Here is a 23700-nt window from a genome sequence, read left to right on the forward strand (position 1 = left end):
GCCCCGTGTCGCAGAAATGCTGATGTCGGCGTTGCGGTTGTCACCAAAGTTATTAGATGAGAGACAGTCGGAAAACTACGTTGGTGGTGGTGGTGACAAACGTCTATTTATTCCTTTGTACAAGGAGGTGTTTTGACCGGGGTCCTGTTGGCCCACGACGACCGCAGCGCCCCTCCTTCCCTGCAGTGGTGGGTGGCCAAGGCGAAGTTTTTATGTGCTACTAAGCCTCTTCTTTCAGCAACGCAACGGAAACTGCATTTGCCTTTTTAAGTACTTTTGTACGCATTGAATACCACCGCGTCTGCTGACGTGTCTCAAGAAAGCAGATTGCAGACGCGGCTGAAGTGTGTCGTCAGCTACCTGCCTCCTTGAGATATGTCTGTAAACACGGTGGCTTTTAGAGCGGTTAGAGCGAATTGATCAATAACTCGAAGTAGAAACGGTGTTTGCCCAATGTTAATGAAGAATATACCGAGGTGGAGTGCATTTCTAATAAGGAAGTAATTGCTCAACATTAAGTAAATGGTATTTCTCCGGTGTTTTTGGAGGGTTAATGAGTAATTCTCCCTTTTTAGAAATCTACTGTACCTTGGTGTATTAACCCTGAAAACACTGGACAAACACAGTTCCCGCTTCGAGTTACTGATCAATTCGCTCTCGCTCTACCAACTGAAAGCTAGCTGCCGTGTTTAGCGCAGTTGGCAGAGCGGTTGTCTTGGACAGGTGGTGGTTCTGGGAAATGAATCTCGTACCGTGATGGATTGAATAAACTGTATTATCCAACAAATAAGGCGATCTGCCCACCCACCGACACGCAGTTCAGGGGGCGGGTGCCACCGCCTCAGATGCAGGCTGGAAGGTCTTGGGTCCCAGCAGCCTCTTCAACCAGTTGGACGAACAGGAGCTGTAGCTCAGGGTTCGAGCTGCGCAGCAGGGTCTCTGGCCTAGAATTCCGCGATGCAGCGATTTCGCCGTGGCACCAATTTCCACCATGGTTGCACCGGTCTATAGCACCGCTACCTAGCAATCAGCTCCTCGCCATCTAGCGATTATACGATCAGAGCTGTTGCTTAGCAACCGCCGCAGCTAGCAGTCGCAGTGCCATCTGCCGGCCTCCTGATGACGTCTCCACCGGGAATCGAACCACCATCCCTCGGATTCTCAGAAGAGCACTTTACCAACTGTGCCATGGCCGGGATCGTGAGTAGCGCATCTTTAAGGAGTATAGACATTCTCAAAAGTAACCAGGCTGCGTATTTCGCTTCAGTCGGGTAGCAAAGAATTCATACAACCTTTTAAAGGTGTAAATCTGTGTAAAGACAAGCTTCTGTACCCACTTCATAACAAGTTGTGATCCTCTGGTATCCATGTTGGCTTTAGAATACAAGCGAGAAGCAAACCATGCAGCCCGGTTACTTTTGGCAAATACGGTACATTTTCTACTCCGATATTCTTGCTTTAATCGATCCCTTATGGTCCAAACCAGGGACTGCAACCCGAAAAGCACCAGCATAGCTCAGTTAAATAATTATCGGGGCATTTATCAAGAAAAATACGGTGAGACGTCAAAGATGAGAGAATGCCACACGGGCGCCTCCTACTGGAAAGACTGGTGATGACGTGGGTAGCGTATGCTGCCTGCTTGCGATCGCGCTTATAAGAAAATATCGTCGTTAGCGGCGCTTCAGCGTAGCTTCGGACATCAATGTTATTTCGCCCGATGACGCGGACATTGACAGGCGCCTTGATTTCGACCCGCTCGTCAGAGACGAAGCAGCAGCGACGAACGCTTGGTCGGTTGGCATGTAAGACTCTGCTGGCAAGACATGTTGAACAAAGGAAGATTCTGCTCCCTCAGCCCTGTTCGCCAGCGCTGTCAGCCAAGCCGGCGTTCGAAAAAGTGCTTTAGCAGATGGTTACAGCTTAGCGCGCGATCCGCCCACGATCAGCCGCCGTTACCTGCGCTCACGCGCTGATTGGTCCCGACGCAGTAGGCCTGCGTGCCGCCGTATAAGCAAGTGGCGCCATTTTGCGCCGTCAATGCGATCCTCGCTGTCGCTAATTTATCGCGGATCGTTATTTGCCTACATAAAAACCCTTGTAGAAGACGTTCGATGACGAATAAACTGGAAGAATTTAGCCAATACTGAGGTGCTGGCATATGTGATTACAGTGATACAAGTGGGCTTTTTTTCCCCTCAGCCACTTTAAAGGGGTCATGACAGCTAACACTTCAGCATAAACTCATTATTGCGTTTTACTCTATACACTTTAAATTATAAATCCTCGAAATTTGAATTCATTCGGTGCAGTAGATAGTTCTAACATGAATTTTTATTATTGATATCGAAAGCTGCTTTCTGGCCTGGCAACCATTAGCCGCTGACGTCAAAACGAGATCTCATCCTCATGTCGTCTGCTATTTGCGGTGTTGGCTGCGCTCTTGTATGCACGCCGTGAATGGTGGTCAGCGAGAGCTTTTTTCTCTTGGGCAAAAATATTTTATTCGCATATTATTTTCAGAGCGCAGCACTTTGGCGCCCGTTCCTGCGTTTCGCGTCGTTGTCGCCGTCACCGTTGTCCCTCGTAACTAGCTCGGCAGCCGGCACAGCAGCCCCCCCCCCCCCCCCTCCCTCTTCCTCCGTGGCGGCGACCGCGCGTATTCTCCGATTGCTGCGCGCGCTCCTCCCGCCACCGTTCGCCGCTGCGTGTACCTGCCCCCTCTTCCTGCGTGGCGGCGACGGTGTTCTCCGGTTGCCGAAGCGCCGGCTCGCTATCGGCGAATCACGGTGCGTGCATTTCAAGACGAAGTGCAGAGGAGGAGGAAAACTTTATTATACGAAGAATTCGAGGCATGCAGTCCTCCTGGGTCTCCGCACGACCCCACTCGCAATCTAAACGTTCATGTGATGTTGATCCATGACGTATGTGGCCCGACTGACGACCATCTTCTGCCTGGTCGGGTCCGCTGACTGCAGTGAGGTCTCCCAGTCCTCCCAGGTTCGGGGAGGCACTGGCCCGGCGGGGGGAGGAGACGCCGGGCAGGATAAAAGAATGTGGGTAAGTGTGGCCTAGGGGTGGGAGCACAAACTATATATTGGGGATACCGGCTTAAATTTGGAAAGTAGAGCTGGTTTCGGCAGCGTTACTGTCTGCAGACGACGCCATATTGACTGTTCTCTGGTAGTGAGGCATGGGTGGGGTGACGGATAGATGAGGCAGTCAGCGCGGAATTTTGCAGTGAACTCAGCAAACGAGTGCATACTCTCCTTCGAGAAATCCCCCACGAGGTCCGCCTGTGCCCGGTTTCTAGACCCTCGGGTTAAGGAGTCGGCGGCCTCGTTGCTGAGCTATTCTGAGCTATTGCTGAGCTATTGCGCGTCGCTATAACTAAGAGGAAATCCCAAACAAGCATATGTTGACGCGAGAGTATACCTTGCGACATTTGAGAAGCAGCAAAAACTTTTGAATGAAGCGGTGCCCCTTGACTAGCTGTTATATGCGCGTGTACTCAAACTTAATTATTTCTGACTGGTAAAGCATTTTTTTTTTTGCAAAGCTATGTTCATTTTGGCCTCGGCCAGCGCACGAAAGCATGCGACACCACCGCCGCTTCAGTCCCGTCATCGTAAAACCCAACGCGATTCGAATGCGCTTCACTGCCGGCACCGAACAAGAGCCTCACATCTACCGCCGTCTCCGCGTCTCGCCTTCCCATGTGATACTTCAATGTAGCACTAAACTACCGCAGGAATGCGCCGATTCGTTGATTACGACTGGGCCCCCAGCGTCTTTGTTTACCCACAGCGGTGCCGACAGCTGCCGGCTGCGCTCACCAGACAGGGTACCATCGAAGTTTTCCGCTCAATGTGCAGGCGCTTTGTGATGTAAACAGTCGTCGGTTTGGGGTCACTAACGCCAGAACTGCACTCGATGGCCACATGCAACCGCTAAAGCTTGCGAATGCGGGCTCCGTAATCACCGAAACTCCATCTAGACCCGAACCCCGCGTACTCGCGCTAGGCCTACTCGTCGCGGAACGGGCGGGTAGTTCGGCGCCGACTAACATTTCTGACCAAGGTCATTGCCGATGAGAAGTGGGAGCATATAAAGTGTACCCGCTTGTTTTCCTTTTTCTAATGCAGTTAAGCTACAGACAAGCGCAGCCGTTTAAGCCTATTAACTCATCGGATGTCAAATTCTCGCTCGGCCTCCGATCGCGATCCGACCAAAACAGATCGGGCGACCGTCCGCTGATCAGTTCCGTCGGCGTCGCGGGGCCGAAAACCCCACACTAAGGTGACAGGCGACCGTTGGTCATGCTGGCGTAATGCGACTGATCAGAGCGTCGATAAACTTTGGAACCTAACCGTGCAGCTTACTGACCGTGACCGTGTCTTATGCTGAAGAAAACATGCCTCGTGCTACCAGGGGAGCTGATGCCAGCAGCTACACTCTCTGAAGTATGGCCCCAGCAGATACAGGGAATGGCTAATAAACTATTCTAACTGGGACCCTTAGGTACCTTATTTGTACGTTTTCATGATAGTATGTGTATTTACCGTGAAAGCAACGTAAACAGATGTGGATTGAAAGGCTCACGACTGGAGCTTAACTGTTACATGTATAACTGGAAATGTAGGCCTCTGTCCGACTTCTGAACAGGGGACCCATTACTTTCAATGTGCTGCAGAGGAAGGAGGCGTCCCATATTTCCAAAAAGAGACCTAAGTTGTTTTGCACAGGCAACACAGTCGCAGTACGGGTCCTGTGGCATGCATTAAAAAAATTCCTCAAAAAGAATGTCTCATATTCGGATCCTCTTGTATCGGCAAAGCGGCGGTGAAGAGCGTTTCCTAGCCTCAAGGCACTTTAAGTAATGCTTGTAATCAAATGACCGCGGCAGCGAAGAATGGATTCCTTGCTGTGCTTTTCGCTCCAAGCGCGCAAGAAAGTACGGCGCTTTCTTTATGTATCGCCGAGAGCCTCATTTAACCGAAGCGGTTAATCAGTCTAGTGTCCTATCGAATAATTCGGTTCACTGAACACTCAGAAGGGAAGGGCGAAACATGTAGTCTGAGGATCCAAAATCAGCCATGTGCAGGCGGACAGGGTTGGATTTTAGCGTCCAGTCGATGTCGCACAGTAGTTGTCCATGACGGCAGGATACGGACAGTTCGTAGCAGTTCGATGAGACCGGGCAACGTGTAGCCAAGGGCAGATGAGGATACCAGGGGCAGTCGTGACCCTTCACACCAGGACGACCTGCCTCTCGCTCGCCTTGACTTGCTCAGTTCCGGCCAGAGGCAGAAGGGAGGACGATATTAGGCAATCCTCAGGTAAGGCCTGTCCTCCTCCTGGTGTGTGTGCTGTTCCCCATGGGTGCAGTCCAGATCCCAGGTGGTCATGTGTTCGAGCGTCTTGTGAGTTTCTGCGCATTCGAATCCCTTGACGAAGCGCCGGTAGTATGGCTGCATCCGCAGAAGCCATTCCATGGAGTCACAAGTGCAGTTCATCCGGTTACCTGCGAAACCCAGTGTGCCCATTGTTATCTGAACGCAACACACGAACTCGGCATCCTTCAGTGACATGACAATAGCACACCGAGGCTACCTGTTAGCCCTAAGCCTGCGCATATGAATTACAGCAGGGCAACTAGCACAGGCCATGTCCAGAGGAGGTGACAGCGTAAGCGCTTCGCACATTGTTCGCTTCATTATCTTCAGACGCTTTCATGTGGACAACGCGCGAATATCGGACATCTTGTTGAGGTACTGATCGATGTTAACCTGAATAACGGGTGAAACAATGGTTAATAACTATTTCGGTAAATATTCAGAAGCAATTACAAGCTCTGAGGTCGAGACCTCAGAAAGTGCCTACCCTGCAAGCGCAATCACCTCCCGTCGCGCAAAGCGTGAGTGGCTCCCCCCTGAAAGGCAAACTCCCCCTCCCCCCCCCCCCCCCCCTCCACACGGGCACAATGAATGTCTGATTCATCTTTGAGACGAGCGTCATGGCTGCCGCTCCCACCTTATACAGAGAACTCTCATTCACTGCCCGGGAGGAGCTGACGAAGGCCGTCGGCCGCAAGCAAGACAATGGAGTCTACACGGTGCTCTTGCCATGCAACAGAGACCACGAATCCCCTCTGCACGCATTTTTTCGCACGGACGAACGGAGCTACGCTGTCGAATGGCGTACACACAGTGCACAGTTCACGCTATCAACCCAGCCCACAGATCCCTTCCTGAGGAGATCCGGTCATTTTCGAGCATAGGCTGAACAGTTAGCAACCAGGCAACTTTTCATGTTTGCTTTTTTTTTACACCTTCTTATGCCTACCATGTCACGCGACGCAAAAGTAACGGCGTTGATGAAACGGTTGATGAAACAGACAGGCGCGATCGCAACTTTCACGTACAGTGCCGCCGCCACGCGGCCGCTTCCGGTACCGCCCTTAAGGGGATACTCGGAAAACGGCTCGTGCTCCTCCAGCTTGCTGCTGCGTCTCCCGCGAAAATCCTTTACGTGGAGCTCGGCACTGCAGCTCCTGTAGTGTGTAACTGCTTTTCGAGTTGACTTTGGCTCGCAGCCATGACAATAGATTAATAATATAACTTCTATTTTGGTATGTGGGGCACGCGTAATATGAGGGGAAAACATAAAAGCAGTCGAATCTTCCATACACCGATGTGTTCTGACTGCACGGTCAAAGGCGGGATAAACTTTCACATGTTACCTCCAGATTATATGCCCCGGAAGGAGAGGATAATGAAGTTACGATTTCGGTAAGATCAAGTCGGTTACTTTATCGTGAAAAGCATTGTGATAAATCCTGGTCGACAAAGAAACACCCCCTTAGTGACAGTATGAGCAGCGTAGCTATCTCATTTCTGGGGTTATGCATGGGCCTCGTTTTTCATTGCCGCTATAAATTCTGAGCAGAACCAAGTTTCGCAAAAGAAAAAAAAAAAAAGCTGCGACTAAAGCTATGACGGTTTTCGGTGCGCATTTTTGATGTGAGAAGTTAGACTGGCGTAAGTTGCGAGCCATACCTGCCTGATATCATTTTTGATGCCGACCAATTCATGGCCCACACATGTTTGAGAAATTAAGAATGTTTGTTTCCTACCCGGTTGAGTGAATGCAGTGTTTGCAATCAGCACCTGCCATATTAACGCTAGATTAGGAGCATGTATTGAACGTTACGGAACATACACTCGCACTCCACATTGAGACTGTTCTCAAAGCCGGCGCTCTAGCTGTCTTGCTTTTCAAGTAACTGTTCCCGAAAAATTGTCTGTGTCAGCACTGGGTCATCACTTGCGAAAGTCAAAATCACTGCCTATCAGAGGTGCAGCAAAAAAAAAGAAAGAAAAGTAAAACAGGTTGGTTAAGGTCATCACAGTAGACCATCATTATTACCTTGTAGTGATGTTTTCTTGTGCCCAAACAGGGTAGTAGGTACTTCGATGCGACGGCGTATATTTTGAAGTCAAGGAAAAACTTTGGCCACATAAAATTCGGGGTTGGCTGCTCGGCATGCCTGTGCTACGCGCGTGAATGCACAGCACGACTTCTTGAAATGCTGCAGTTCGCGAGTGCCCGTGATCCCTGGATAAAAGTGGAAAGTTTTATCTATATGCATGTTTATTGTCGAACGTTTCTCTGTAGCACTTTGTGGCGCGTTTAGAGTCGCCTGGGAACCTGTTGTACTTGCGCACAACACAGTCAGCAGTAGGATGTTTCACATACCTGACCCGCCACACTCGAGGGGTCCTTTGTATCGCACCCCTGCAACGCATGCTCACAAAGGGCTTGCATACGCTGACTGACAACGCCGTGCATACGTCCGCACCACAGAACACTCGCGCGAATATTTTAATGCAGCTTCAGGAAACGTAGCCCAGCGTCCCAGCACAACGCACTTGAAGCGTGACAGCCGGATCACCTTAAGGGCAGCCATATTGGATTTCCAGTGGCGCCGCCTATAGCCCGTGAAAGTTGCGATTCAGAACCGCTCAACTCCGTGCAGTGAGCTCCGAGGCTTACCTTCGGTGTTCGCGCCAAACCCTCTTGCCCCGAAAACAGCTCGCAGGTTTTAATCTCCTAAAGCAACATCGCATATGAGAGACGCCTGCTTCAAAAACAAACAAACCGTGTACGTGCTTTGTTTTGTGCGGCCGCGCGGTCTCCCATTCTCGTCGACGTTACCACGTATCGAGAGCACCGTGATCGAGAAAAACCTGTCCTTCCGGAGTGAACGCAGCGCGCAAACCAAGAAATTGAAACACGATCTGAATGTCGCGAGAGCCCGTGAGAGGAGAGAGCCGTCGTCCGCTAGCGACAGGCGTCAGAAACTTGACGATCAAGCTTTCACGTTCTTTTTACCTACACGAAGCGGCGCTTCAAACTGAGCAGCTATAACAGCAGTTCGCGCTGTGACGTAATCCACCAAGCAAAGGCTTCGTCAAATCAAAAAAGAAAGAGCGCGCAGCGCCCGCGAGTTGCGTGAACTCCACAAGCTAAGGCTACGCCACAGCACTAGGCTCACCGTATAATTTAATACATGAGACTATCACCACTCTGCGTAGGTGGCGCCACATCCCATCGAGTAAGAGGAAAAGCGTCCACATATGCGACATGCGAAGCGACAGATTCGGCTGGTGCTGCATTAGTAGAGGATGCATATGGTGCAGAGTCGCTCACCTTCAACGTCGATGGTACCTTCCAGCTGGACGGCCATGCGCACCAAGAGGGGCCGGAAGTGCTTCTCGTTGAAAGAGCGCAGCCGGTTGTGGGACATGTTGAGCACCTTGAAGTTCTCGTTGTGGAAGGCGTCCTCGGCGATGAGCACGATCTGGTTGTGCGATAAGTCCAGCACCATATCGTTGTTAGGTTTGACGTGCACGGCAAACGCGTGGTTGTTGAGCACCTTGAGCCGGTTGTTGCGCAAGTTTAGCACCTCCAGGAAGGGTACGTAGTAGAAAGCGTAGTTTCCCACGTACGCGATCTTGTTGAACGAGAGGTCGACCTTCTTCAGGCCTGGGTTGTACCTGCGTGACATGTTGGAGATGTCGTCGTTGGTGTCGTTAAAGTCCTGTTAGCTCCACCAAGCTGGCTCAGCGGCTAGAGTGCTCGGCTGCTGAACCCAAGGATGCGGGATCGAATACCGGCGGCCGCTTGTCGATTGAAGCGAAACGCTAGGCGCCCGTGTACTGTGCGATGTCAGTACAGGTCAAAGAACTCCGGGAGTTCGAAATTTTCGGAGCCTTGAACTACGGCGTCTCTAAAAGCCTGTGAAATTACGGTAAACCTTACGTACATCGTTAATATGCTAAAGCCAGATTTCGGCTATTGTGCAGGGTGTCCACATTAGCAATGGCGCTGGTTCTTCCTGTTCGCTATTCATTAACTACTCCTTTAGTGTGCAAAAAAAAAAAAAGGCACATAGATCAACTAAGCAAACAGTTCTGTTCATCACAAGATATCCGAACAAGACCTTATCAATATAGCTATATCAAGCTGTGCGGGAAGGATAGCTCGATAGCTTTCTTAAGCGGCGTCTTACCATAAAACGACATAAAAATGTGGCAGACAGGCAAACTGCTGAACATATTGGGAGGTCATAAATATATATGAGTGGAAGCACAGTAGCAGCAGCTGCCATATTGAGGAATCCAATGCCACTCTCCCTCGCGCTAACGCAATGGACAACTGCGTGTCAAGAAATATTTCAAAGCAAGAGTTGTACTGCCCAAACAGAAAAAAAAAATACACAATGTTATCCCACCGCTAAATTTGCTTTATTTCGTATCTACGAGCAGAGACGTGCGCTGTTGGCTGTTAACAAATATAACATTCAATTATTGATCTTTGATTGGTAACTGGCCCGTAAACGACGATAAGTAAATATACCGACTGTTCAATCCCAGCCAACTGATTGCAGCTTTCACTGGTGTCTTCTAGCGAAAAGAAAAACGAAAAAGTGGAGGCAAATTAAGCGGCACATTTCGCGCACCATTTAGATGGCTCCTGTCACAGCATTCCTAATTAGCTCGATCACGCGACGTCATCGCTTATTTCCGAGAAACAGAACAGTTGCGCAAGTTTTGTACACCATGTTGCACCCCATACGCCTTTAGATATAGTTCGTAAACATGCAAGCGCAGAACGGAAGTTCGCACGAAGACACGTAGTCGCAGCACGCGCTGTCAGGCGTGACCAGGAAGTCTAATCTAGCTATTATTCTTTATCCGGTTGCGACAAGCGGTGGGCTCCCACGCATGCCTGAATCGTGTATTTCCGCAACAAAAATGTAAGGCGTTTTTCTTCGTCTATGGACGAAAAACGGCGCCTTGTTGCTTTATACACATTAAAAGATTGTAATGAACAAACATTTCTACACAATTTCACGTAGCGGTAAATAATAAATGTCTTCGCGCTGCGGTAAAACATCTCATGATGCCCTAACAGGTCGTTGTGTAGATGTAAACTTTCAAACAGAACTTGAAACCTTCTGTCCGCGCCGTAGTTCTTATCGAACCAGTGACGGCAGAAGCTAACTATCATTTCTTTCACTTTGATTGGTTGCGCTTGGTTTGGCGCCTAATATGCTAAAGCGCCTAGTTTTTTTGTTTTTTTTAATAACGTTTTAGTCGCAAGCCTGCATCACATGTAGTGAGTTATCCCTAAGTTACGCCTCTGCTTCTGACTTGCTGCCAACAGTTGGATGCTCTCATCGGAAGCCGCACCCAAGGTGTATAAACAAATAAAGGTAAGTTACCTAAACACTGTATTGTGTGAAGCTTGCAATCAGTTTTCTATATATTGCCCCAATGCGGTGCTCGATCACATCATTGATCATAGGGCGCCCAACTACTGAACCGAGATACGCGGGTTCGCTACTGGCCGCAGTGGCCTCGTTTAGATGGGGGCGAAATGCAGGCACCATTGCAATGTGCGATGTCAGTGCACATTAAGGAACCCCAGATAGAGGAAATTTTCCGAAGCCCTCCACTATGGCGTCTTTTACAGCCTGAGTCGCTTTGTGACGTAAAACAATATACTATTATGAGTTGATACGTAATAACTGTTGCAAGCCTCTGAAAATAAAAACCCTTTTCCATGAGTCACTCTCAGACCTATATGGGAAAGTAAGACAGATGAACAGGGCCACAAAATCGATCTTTGGCCTCCTTGGCCTCCTCGGCCTCTGTCACCGTTAAGTGTAAATACAAGCACGAAAAGCATTGGAAGACGAAAGCTTTTAATGGCTCATGCTGTCGTGGACAAAATGTGTCTCGCTTTTGCGGCGGCTCTGATTAGCCGAGGCGTGATGACGTCATAGAGGTCTCGACCAATCACAGAGCACCATCACAGTATGCGCGAATGCGTGCCTTATATAGCCATATGGCAATCCATAATAAGTTATTAATTAATAATTGACTACTACTTAAGTAATTAATTAATTAATTATTAAATGATTACATAATTGCCTACTTAATGGTTAAATATTTTGTTAATAACTTAGTGCCAGTTGCGTAGCAGAATGCGGCACTCAGGCTTTCGCCTTTCACTGCTTTAGTCGCTAAAGTCCCTCGTAATTTTTCTAGGACGTCTCACAGATGGCGGTGTCCACAAAGCAATCACTACATAATCGCCCAAAGCATTTGTCTGCTGGAAGTGCTCCGCCCTCGTCCACTGGTGTTTTTCAAGCCACAGCAGCACACGTGGTCTGCCGGGCTGCTTTAGTGGCTTGACAAGCATCAGCCATGAGCCGTTTTTCTTAGCGGGGCATGGAACGAACTCAGTTTACTGCGCCTCTTTTCATACGCCACTTCAGTAGACTTAACAGGTGTCCGCGGCGCGGTACAAATGAGTGACGATACGATGACGCTAACGGCAATATGCAAACGTATTGCGCCTTGTAAAATGAGCTGCACATGACACTAAATCGACCCTATTTGCAATACGAAATGTGCACTGATCAAGCGCTCTCATCAACCCTAGCCACGCTCTTTGCCTTCGGTGGCTACTTTACGCCAGACTGGCTAGTTTACAACCTTGTCTGTCGACGAAAATTTCAATTTAACTTCCTCGCTACTTTATGGCTACTTTGAGTTTCTTTGTCGCCTACATTTAAAACCTTCAATTTGTCCAGTGGAATTATACGTATGTCATAAGCTATTCAACAATGTAGGACTTGTTGTAGCCTAAAGCTCAAGTTCCGTTTCGCATGACATATATAAAACGAGCGCTAATAAACGCTGGGACATCTTCGTCTGCTCGGAACAGATCCCGGCTGTGAATCTGTCGACACAACGAACGATACATCTAGCAGGCAGCGGCTTCGTAGAAGGACACTTGGGGTGAATGCATTTTCTCTACATAGCGCGACGCACAGTGAAAATTTTGTGATTCCTAGTTTCTTTGTAATTGTTTCCTGAGCGCGCGTGAACTTGACAAAAACAGGGAAGCAAGGCAAAATGGGGCTGGACTTCCTTAATGGCAATTTTATGATTCGAATTGGATCTACGGATCCAAGAAAATAGAGCTTTAATGTTTAACGTTGTAGTTGAGTTGTCTAGATTGCGACCAAATAACCGTGCAAAAAGCGCTATTTTTTCTAGTTCGGCTCCGTGCGCGCGCATTCAAGATTTAATGGCCAAGTTATTTGCTGGAAACGCACCCGTGGCTTCAAGACCAAGCAAAACGGCCAACTTTTCTTGGCGCTCTTTATGCGGTTTTATGTGGCTATAAATTTGACGCTGAGATAAAAAGGTGCGGATACCTTCGGCTACTGCTCACTTTCAGTTCTAGCTCCTTTTAGTACCATGCCCAACGGCAACCCTGGTCTCCTCCTTCTCCTTCTCTGCAGTGCCAATTTACGCCTTTGCAATGAAAGTATGCACACTTTCATCACAAAATGCCCTAGGGGAAAACTTTCAGCATCACAAAACCAAAATTCAGTACACATAAAAGCCTCCGAGTTCGACTATGGCAAGTAAGATTTCGACAATGTAAACATTGTTCTTTGTTATCTATACAGCGTTTCGCAAACGGCACTAAACTCTCTTGACCTATAGAATCACGCAAGGCTGATTGGCACACGTCGCAATGAAGACGAATGGAAGACCAACCGAGCTCTTCCTCTTCAGCACGAGCGCGAAGCACTTGGGGCTTGTTTCCCAGCATCACTGTGGCAATAAAGTGGAATACATTTACAAATGTAGCGCCCGTTCTGCCCTAATCTGTTCTTGCCAATTTTTACGCTGCGTTCTTGTTACAAACATTATTGTTTTGTCAGATGAATGGGAAATGATAACAATTTAGCATTTGTAGACAGAATAGAGATTGTTTCCTTTTATTTTACCTTAATTTAATAACTCATTTTTCTCTTCCTGGTGCCTTTGTTCATCGTTCTAATGCGACGACGTTCCCCGTCCTCAGGAAAATTCGGTATCAGAGTTGTTGTGGCGTTGTTGCCGTGATAAGCGAAAGATCACGGGCATCGCTCTATCAGGCGGTAGCTGGCAGCTCAGGCAAGCTCATGATGATCGTAGGCTCTGACTTCACGCACCACGTTACATTGTCGATTTGGCAGGAGCTGCCAACTCTCAGATGCGGTGGTGATGACAATCGAACCTTCCAGAACCCTTTCCCTATCCCTTTGCAGCAAAGGTACGTTCGTGCGGCTTTCTTACGCGAAGCTTTATATCAGTACTGACCTGAAGGCGTAGTCTGGCACCGCCTTGAGGCTATTATATTGCAGCGAGAGGCTCTCCAGTTTGGGGAACGTGGACACGTTTTGAAAAGGGAACGACTTGAGCTCGCAGTGGACAATCTCTAGCCGCCGGAGAGTGTCGCGCGAAGGTTCCAGGGCACCGTCGTCCACCTGGACCACGGTGGACTTCTTCACCTGGATGTACTCGAAGCGCAGGCTGCCGAACATGCTCCGTTCCAGGGCCATCACCTTTGCGTTGGACATGCTAAACTTTCCATAGTCCAGGGTGTGGCTGGCCAATCGGGAGGCCACCTGCAGCAATGACGCCATACCAATCAATGCAGGAAATGGTTAGGAGGCGCACGCTTTAGTAGCTTTAGTACGAAAGTACTTTTAACCAAGCTCGATGGATTCGCTCTCAGATTCTGTCCATGTAATCGCATGTTGCTACGGCAAAGACTAAGCCCAGAATTACTATACATGGCAATACTATGGCTTATTATCAGTGACCATGACTTCAATTAGTGCCGCCATGATCAAAGACAAGATTAAGTCGAATTAGGCCTAATTAATAATATATAAACATACGTGTGGCACAAGTTAAGAAATGAATTCTGAACGTATTTGAACGTACTTCGGTGTAATTACGCCTCTATAAGCATAACAGGGCGTGTTAGACTTACCTAGGCTTACAGCCCTAACTAGGCCTATTAGTGTAAAAGTTTTTGCACGTAATACTTGCGCTTAGCTATGGCTAAACCACTAGCTGTCGACTTTTTCCGGGCGTCCTATGGAAGACGACGTCCACTGGTGGCAGGTCTTCGCCCCAATAGAACTATGATAACACTCATACGCTTTAGATTACGAAAAAACCCCTCAATCATATAGGTACAAGCGAAATTATTCCATGAAATGTAATTCGTAACACCTGAACACGGTTCATTAACATCAGGGCAGGTGGATGTAAATAAACAAGATCGTCACAGGTTTCATTATTGTACAGTTGTGTACGCGCAATCAATTGTTGTTTTAATATGTACCTTTGTGTTCCCGCCTATTCATAATTTGCAGTTCCTGAGGTACACTCTGCATCTAATTAATATTGCTTTTAGTCGAACGAGATGAAGTAATTACAATGAGCAAGACCAAAAAACACCCAACAGAGCACAGTAAAACCTAAGCCTTGCTTTTACCCCCAAAATCTCAAAAGAAGATTAAATATACGCAGTGAATGGCTCCAACATTTTTAGAGAGGATAATTTTACAAACATCACCTACAGCTAGCCAAGCATAAATGCGGCCATACTAGTGTCCACTGCCAGCACTGTTGCGTGGCTCCGACAACGCTTCCTGGCTGATCGTTAAGACACGTGCCTTTTGGGCCATGGAATGTGGATGCTGGAATGGCATGCATTAATGTTGCCCTGCTGTGAGCGCGCAAATCAGTGTCAAACATGGTGTCAAAAGAAACTGAAGAGAATTTGGAGCTTCTCGGCACACAGCTTCGTATGGGCAGCCTGGGACGCTGAGAGAAGCCCACTCACCCTCTCCACCTGGCGCGTGGAGATGAGCCCATCGCAAGTGAGCACGGTGAAGGTGTTCGGACCCGAGCATCGGCATGGCATGGTCACGCTGTCGGGAGGACAGCAGCGCGAAAAAGCATTGCACATAGCGTAGAACATGGCCGCCGTCAGCATGGGCGCCATCACCTGCGCACGCGGGGGAACACAGTGACTCGTTCACCATTGCAATATGTGGTAAGTGGTATACGTGGTTTGAGTAGGGAAGCAAATCAGGCTATGAGACACTATATAGTGCAGGTCTACGGAGTAATTTCTACCACCTGGGGTTCTTAAACGTGCATTGACATCCTACAGCACGGAGACCCCTATTGCTTTCCGTCTCCTGAACGCGGCCGTCACAGTAGTGTTCGAGTCCTGGTTCGAACCAATTCTGAGTAGCCAAGCGCCCTAACCATTGAGTCACCGCGGCTTATCCATTTCTTATTGCCACTACCCTCTCACCACGCAAGATACGTGCAAGTTTAGGCTAGCACATGTCCAGCTTGTGACTTAAAGGGCCCAATCTCACGTAGGGCGGATAAAACACGATGGAAAGATCACGCCGCGGAAATGAAATTGCAGCACACATCTCTGGATATATGAGAAGCAATTATACCGACACTGAGGCCATAGTAAAGGTTTGTCCCAAATCTCGGTGGATTCTAGGTTATTTGTTGTGTCTAAGACTACAACCTCGATCGGCAAGCCTTAGTTTGTACTCGTTCATGTTTACTCTTCTTACTTATTGCATGAAGAAGGTACAATATTTCTATCAAATAAAAGGTACCTCTCATTATTCGCCATCACTAAAAGTTCGCGATAAGCAGGATGATCTGGGTGAATGTAAGTGTACAATTGAAGAAAGGGAGCATTTAGATAAAATATACAAAATAACTATCCCTATCGATTATATTAGTATATAGCATAAGAAACAGAGGACCGATACTCAACCTTACGGAATACATGACATCATATATACGAAAGGCCATGAGTTTCCGGGTTTCATTTCTTCCGAAATCAGAAAGGAAGCTGCTGTCTTTTACGCAAATATTCAGATACAAATCGGATTATTCCAAGAACATTGACCATAGCTCTGGCTCGGGCCTTTCCAAGTCCTTCGAGGGTCGCCGGGAGGAATTTCAGATTTCGTACTCGAAGCAGCTTTCCCTCCAAGAACTGATTCGGTTAGTTTTCCGTTCTAGGTGCGAAGGCTTGCGAGGAAGCACGAAGCGGTGACTTGCGGCGGAAAGGCGAAGAGGATGGGCGTCGAGAAGGACGCGAAGGCTGGGGAACATCGGAAGAGTCCGGAGTCGAGGAAAGTATGAGTAGGGCAAATCTTTAATATTACCCGGCTTAGATCTTTATCGAAATCAACTAAAACAATCCCAAGTGAAAGTCTCTCAAGATACAGAATAATGGACTCGGTGACGGAAATACTAAACACGTGTGAACTCGAGTTACTTGAAATCCGAAGGCAAAACTCTAATTAAAGTTTTTATTTCAGATCAGTTTTCAGAACAAATCACACTAGAGCAATCAAGCCTTATGACACACGTGTTGATGTTTTTCGCAACTCTTTTTTTCCTGATGTGATAAAATCTTAGAATGCTTTGCCAGCTGATGTCGTTGAGCAAACGGATATACACAAATTCGAACGATCCATTGATATTTTGTGCCGAGTACGTTCAGCTTAACGCTTTTAATCTGTTATGTATTGTATTGTATACCCTCCCTGTATCGACCCTCAAGCGAGGGTTAACAGTATCAATAAAAATAAAAGTGCTGTACAAATATCAAGCGCTCAACCGCTTTGCATTATGTAAACTGAAAATATAAACATAAATATAAAACTGAACGCATTTTTGTTCTATAAAAGCGCTTAGGGCTGCCTCTTGAGGAGTACGCGTCGAACTTTGGACTCAGTATTTGCTGATTTAGTTATATTTCATCTGATGTGATATTCAAAGCCATCTAAATGCTTATAAAGCCGTTTTATGCTTGTTGAGACGGTTGATGAGAGCTTAAAAACGAATAGATTCTCTATTTCTGGCAATTTCATGGGAGAAAGCAAGTAACGTTTGAACATTTGGCCTATCCTGTAATCTCTCCCATTACAAGGTACAGGGCTATTCAATCCAGTTCTTAATAATATTATTTCAGTTCTCGATTATGACAAAAATTAACAATACAATTTTCAACAGGATTTTTCGGATGTGCACCAAAGCACAATTATAAGCAAAAAACGTGCCAACGTGATAGTTTTGCTAGAATTAAATATCTATTAATGGAAGCAGCACGAATGAGACGAGGACTACTCCTTAAGGGGAAGCCCTAAGCGCTTTTATAGAATGAAAAAAAAAATGCGTTTTTTATATTAATTTTTATATTATTAGTTTATATAATGTAATAGTTTTTAGTGTCTGATATTTATGAAGTACTTGGGATTGTTTTTAGTTGATATCGATAAAGATCGAAGCCGGGTAGCTTTTTTTTTTCTTTTAATTTGAATTAAAATTGTCCAATTTTTGGTATTATTGAATTCAGACCGATTTCAAAATAATATGGAGAAACAACGGACAATGCTAGAGCTTCAAATTTTATCACAGCTGAAGAACCGCAGCCTGGGTAATATATACAAAAAGTTTCAGTGGCAACATTTTATTTAGTCGTGCCAGAATGTAGGGCGGAATATTGGTAATTTTCAGGACAAGCGCTCGGTTATATATTTATTTTATAATTTTAAACAATATAATGTAATACGTCTTTAACCCGTAATATTTCTGAGCCGCTGAGGATTCCTTAGAGGGGTCTTATTAAAAGTCGAAGATGTTTTGTTTTGTTTTTTAAACTGGAATCAAGGTTGCCTCTTTTCTGTTGTTTTTAGTTTCGGGCGAATTTGATGCCTTGTGGAGAAAGCACATAGCAAACTAGAGCTCAAAATGTTGTGTGAAATTAGGAACGTTACCTGCATAATAAAGAGAAAAATATTTAGTGAAAACAACTTACGCCACGATGCCAGAATTTAGGGTTGAAAATGAACATTTTTGCAGCGTGTTGCTCCTGAAGCAAAGTTTACGATGTTTTACGAAATCAACTGCAGTAAAAAAAAAAAAAAAAAAGAGAAAATCAAATTTCTAATTTTTGTGAAAGAAAAAGTTGCATAGACTTAGTGAGTAAAATATAGTAGATAAAATTTTTGTGTTGAAGTAAGGGGTCTCCAAACTTGCAATTTTTGAAATGGCGAAAACAGCGTTTTTCGCCTCTAGCGATGTCCAATTTCTTTTTTTTTTTTTCTAAGAAAACTACGCCGTACCTTGCAAACTCCTTTACTTCTTTGTTCGGTGATTACCACATATAAAAATTTAATTGACAACAAAACATGGTCAAGGGACCTCGATTATGGTTCTCATCTGAACACACCCATGATATATATATATATATATATATATATATATATATATATATATATATATATATATATATATATATCTGAAGTGAAAAGGCGATGACTGGTTAGAAAGCAAGAAGGAAGATCGTTGGGGAAGACGCAAGCCGCGAATTGTGTTTATGCGACTGAAGCTGTTTTGCACATCTTTACTTGGCCTACTTTAGACCGGTGTATGTGTTGCTCTATGCTTATTTTACAAAATGCCTCGACAAAAAATTTAACAATCAAACGTAGTCAGCCTACAAATATTTAGTCAGCATTTCATTTTAAGGAACGATTAAAAAACACTATGGTCGAATAAGTAAAATAATAATAACTATCAACACAACAAAAAATACAGGTATGACTTCAAAAAAATTTAAGTATTCGTACACGCCATGAGAATAAAAAAACATGCCTCTCATACGCTGTCATACGGGAGTCAAGTAACAAAAACAAAAAGCAATGACAACCTAAAAACACCAAAGGAACACGACCCCAAAACATGCCAAAACATCAATTTTCTCCTTAAGAAACCACCGTACACCATTAAAAAAAAAGCAATTACTGTCTCAGCAGCAGTATGTGTGGCACACCTAGTGAATGCTTAGTCTTGCTGCTTTTTGTAAGCTGTGTAAGCATATGTGTCATACGTTTGGCAACCAACACTGCCTAGTGCTTAAACCTGAAGTTTTCTCCTAAATGTTACAGGTTACAGGCGATACAGGTTACAAGTGGCAACGCGAAAAGCAAAAGAGGGAAAAGCCCTTTCCACCTTGTAAGCAAATGTCTTTCGTCAAACAGCAAGTTCTCCGATACCCAAGACCGTAAATGGAGGATCGTAGTCATGAGCGTAACGAAACACTAGCAGACAGCTGTCTGTACGCTTCTTCATCGCTGCCTGCCAGATAACAGCCAAGCCTGTGATCCTGAACTACAGTTTCTTGCATCAAAATGGCCAATCCTTCAATGAACATGCTTGAATAAATGCAGCTGAATTTGATAAATAGTTTTCTCCTGTCCTTGGAGCCGTCACGCCCGATTCTGCCATGCACGAAGCCGCTAGCTGTCTTGAAAATTAATGTCACAAGTGTTACCGAGTGTTCACTCCTCCTTAAAGCGAATTTCATTACTACAATAATGTGCACTCGAAGATACACTACGCCTAAAAGGGATGGTTAACTAATGTCACACAATGTAAATATCATCGAATTTGGTTTTAAAAGAGGTCCGACAGTATGTTGTGCTGCGCATTACTTAGAAGCATAATGACGGATTACATGCATTACAGTATCGATCTCAAATATTTGACAAGTTGTTGTAGACTAGTAGTTTGCGACCTCCGCAGGCCTAGGTTGAAACGTTCACATCAAAGCAAAAAATTAACTATTTATAAATTCCAAAATTATCAGGGATAAGGCGCTTAATTCCCTAAAATCTTTTTTTTTTTCCCTACGTCTATAAGAAACTACTCTGCTAATAAAGTGAAACGAAACATGCCACAAACCTTAGCGCCGTACCAGCGGCACAGACCGGATGACATGTCCGCAACAGTCAGCAGGCGGTAACAACACGGCACACAACTGCTTGTTTCTCCTGCGGCGAGGCCACTTTGACACCTCGCTATTGGGCGCCGTCTCAGACACACCTTACAAGGGTGTATACCCCTACCTGATAAGCCAGGAGCTCGCCTATTCGGAAGCACCGTACAGGGCGCACCGACATCGCGAGCAAATACACGTACTCACTCTCGCGAGACAGCGTCTCCGCGAAGAACCCTCAGCAGGCACAGATGTTCGAGAGCGCGACTTCGAGGGCCGTCGAAGCACGAGCCAAGGTTACGGGAGGCGGCAGCCGCTGGCACTCGCGGGTGCTCGACGATGTGCCCGCTTTCCTCGTGGACTCAGCCGCGCGCGTCCCCTCTATGCGTCGAAGTCGCTGAACAAACAGGGCGTCGTGCCGCGAGGCTATGGAATTCCAGCACCGCCGATGGCACCCAGCTGCGAAGTGTATAGGAGTGCACGGATACACGTATATGCCATGTCCGTAGCTGCATAACAGGTAGATTTAGAGGATCGCTGTTTGGCATGCATCATAACTAAAGAAAGTATAGCGTGACGCGCATGTTTCCTTTCATGTGCGCTCCAAAGTCATGGTGCGCGTTTCGACTTAGTCCTCCAATTTCGTTCAGGTGACAGAAGTTTGCGAATAGGAGTCCACGGTGAAGTCTTAACACTAGACAGTTTTGGAGTGGTAGGATAACGTAACTATAAAGGGAAGGGGAGGGGGGGGGGGGGCTAAATGACCTCTGCAAATCGTCAAACCTCGCGCGCTTTCAGGCATATGGATGAGCTGTACAATCAACACTGTGTTGAAATATTCTTGTTTTTTTTTTTTCGTATCTCTAAAATTATGAAAAACCGCAGAGTGGCGCACCCAATATGAAGGCTCCATAATGAAGCTTACCGCAATGCATAGACCTACATGAAGAAGCCGAAAGCAGGGTGTTCGTAATGGCATAGGCGGTGAAACGAACACCAGACAAAAATAGTTGTATCTACTGGAGGCCGACGAGCAGTTCAATAGTGCTCCGGCATGCGTACTGAACCGCCAGGAGTGAATGAAGAGAATTAGCCTTTACTAATAACAGATGAGCAAATTCAAAAAGAGAACAAGACGCAAAATCAGCTCGACAGTCATTCAATGACACTAGTATTTTTTTTTTTCTCTGAGGACAGTCGCCGTTACTAGCTCTCAAGTGCGGTTTGGGAAGCATAAGCGTGTTGGTGTAACCGCTGAAAGAAGTAACGTGGAGCCATCTCGGAAAGCTGGACTATAATACAGCATAATGGAAGTAAAAAAGCACTCTGCAGCATGAAATGACTCGCTCAAATCAAAATTGTAGCTGATACAGAAAGAAAGCTAATGAGCTTTACATTCAGTGGCCGGAAATGGGTAACATAATACTCATTTAAAAGCTCAAATGAATAAAAGCAAGGGAAAAAATGAAAACTCCGCCAAGACAAGTAATTGACATATGCATAGACAAGTATACAGAATGAAATTTTTCAAACTTCATCCTTTCGTGGGGACAAGAACCCCTCTTCGACGCAGCAATATGTATAGTGCCCGTCGTGCATACACATAACTAAAAGGTATTCACACTGACAGGTGAACAACGGACGCGCTGTCGATTACGCGTGCTTAGTAGACGCCAAATCTGGCTGCGAAGTCAGGTTACCTCGAGGTCCCCAATAAAGTAATTTCAACCGAATCTATATAGCTCACTACCTGGTTCGTCATGGGCTAGTGCAAGCGACGTAAGCTGGTGTACAACTGAGTTCTCGCTTAAGCACATAATGAGCAAGCATTTCACCTACCAGAAGTCAAGAGGCGAAAGACGGTGCAACAAATACTCTCCTCCGCTTTCTCGGGAGCTGCTGAGCCGAAGCAAGCCAATCGAAAGTAGTATGCACCTCGCTATCAAGCGCTGTGGTGTCTATCTGAAACGACTAACTCGGTAAATGGAGCGATATACTGGACGCCAGACATCGCAGCGTCCGCCAACCCTCTGTGTGCAGGCGCTTTAGGCAAGGTAAAAAAAAAGGAGCATGCGTTTGTCGCATCCACAACCGGGAGCAAGGTTGAATCAAACTCAGCGGCCCATTTTTTGCAATATTTTGTTTGCCCCATTGTGTAAGCCGGCACGGCACGTTTCCGCCGCTATTTCCAGGGGCCCAGAAATGGCGGCGGCGTGTTTTCCGTTCTTTTTGCTTTGAAACGTTGCTTTAAATTCGTCACGTGGTCCTGCTCGCATTTGTGGTGTTTCGGAAGTGAGAATATCGCGTGTCGTTCGAAGGACTCGACGGGAAGGTCTTGCTCGGAGAGAATTAGTGTCTGAGCAGAACAAAGTTCAAAACCGGCTTATACCCACATTCGAAACCGATCGCTCATCCCGAAGCGTCCCATATAGAGGCTTCGGCCACAGGACGCAAAGCGGTGCGTACAGGCATTCCGCAAATAGATCTGTCGAGGAGGAACACAGCGCATGCGTCAGAAAGGACCGTTAAGCGACGTATTCAAACAGAAGTATGGCGGAGCTAGTGTCTGTTTCGCGTGCACGTCAGGTCCATATGATACCATGTCGACGGGTTCATTGTCCGACGATATATATATATATGTAGGGCATTTGAGCGACTGTTTATGCATAGAGAAAGCTCGGCAACTATCGCTGCTCATGAATGTGAAGGGCTCATAAACGGGCCATGAACCCTCCTGGCTGTCTGGCGCTGGAAGGGTCGATTACCTTTCGCGTGATCTCCCCGTGCAGCGCTTGGGAATAAAAAAAAAATAAGGAAGCGCGTTTGGCTATCTGCAATGCTAAGTGTGGTTCGTTGATTATAGACACGGCACGAATGGCACATGGAACAAAAAAAAAAAAAAGCCAGAAAAGAAAAAACACCGGAGTCTGTAGCTAGCCCTCCACTATTGGCTCCCCCCCCCCTCCCCCGTATCTTGCCTTACATTGACGCATTACATTACATTACGTTACAATAGTATGAAAGTTAGGAACGCTTTATTGGAGAGCTGCAATCAATATCTCCATAATCCAAAAATCCTATACCTCTCTTCAGTTACCTTCATGTCATCACTCCTTTTTTAAATATACGTAGTGAGAATCCAGGTTAGAACGAGAGATAGAAGATGGCTGCACAGTACGAAATAGCGCTGAGCTAGGAGCTTCAGTTTGTAAGCCAAACCAACGTTTCGACAAGTGGACTTCAGACGAAGACAAGTCCCCGTGTCGAAACGTTGGCTCGGCTTGCGAACTGAGCCTCCTCTACCCTTGTTCAGTATTCTTTCATACGCAGTGAGAGACACACGTCGATTCATTTAGAATGCTTATTGAATAGAGCAGATAAATAATTACCAAGCTATCGCGAAGTATACAACCCGAAATTAGTGGAGTTAGCTGCAGATTA

General features: G+C 46.4%; 1 protein-coding gene across 2 annotated transcripts; it reads right to left on the reverse strand.

Annotated features, from left to right (window-relative positions):
* Positions 1 to 5262: 5262 nt before the first annotated feature.
* On the reverse strand, positions 5263 to 20712 carry LOC146178392 (uncharacterized). 2 transcript variants are annotated; one of them, XM_084579748.1, is made up of 5 exons: positions 20467 to 20712; positions 15274 to 15438; positions 13734 to 14041; positions 8713 to 9059; positions 5263 to 5524 (listed from the first exon to the last, which is right to left on the reverse strand). In XM_084579748.1, exons 2-5 carry the CDS (start codon positions 15433 to 15435, stop codon positions 5325 to 5327), a joined length of 1017 nt encoding a protein of 338 aa, XP_084435874.1. In that variant the 5' UTR covers positions 15436 to 15438; positions 20467 to 20712; the 3' UTR covers positions 5263 to 5324. The 2 variants fall into 2 exon arrangements, with proteins under 2 accessions (XP_084435874.1, XP_084435873.1); XM_084579747.1 differs by lacking the exon at positions 20467 to 20712 and adding an exon at positions 20226 to 20437.
* Between the last annotated feature and the right edge of the window lie 2988 nt (positions 20713 to 23700).

Source organism: Amblyomma maculatum, chromosome 9 (genome assembly GCF_055883805.1).
Source record: "Amblyomma maculatum isolate TAMU_Amacu chromosome 9, ASM5588380v1, whole genome shotgun sequence".
NCBI classification, from domain to species: Eukaryota; Metazoa; Arthropoda; class Arachnida; order Ixodida; family Ixodidae; genus Amblyomma; species Amblyomma maculatum.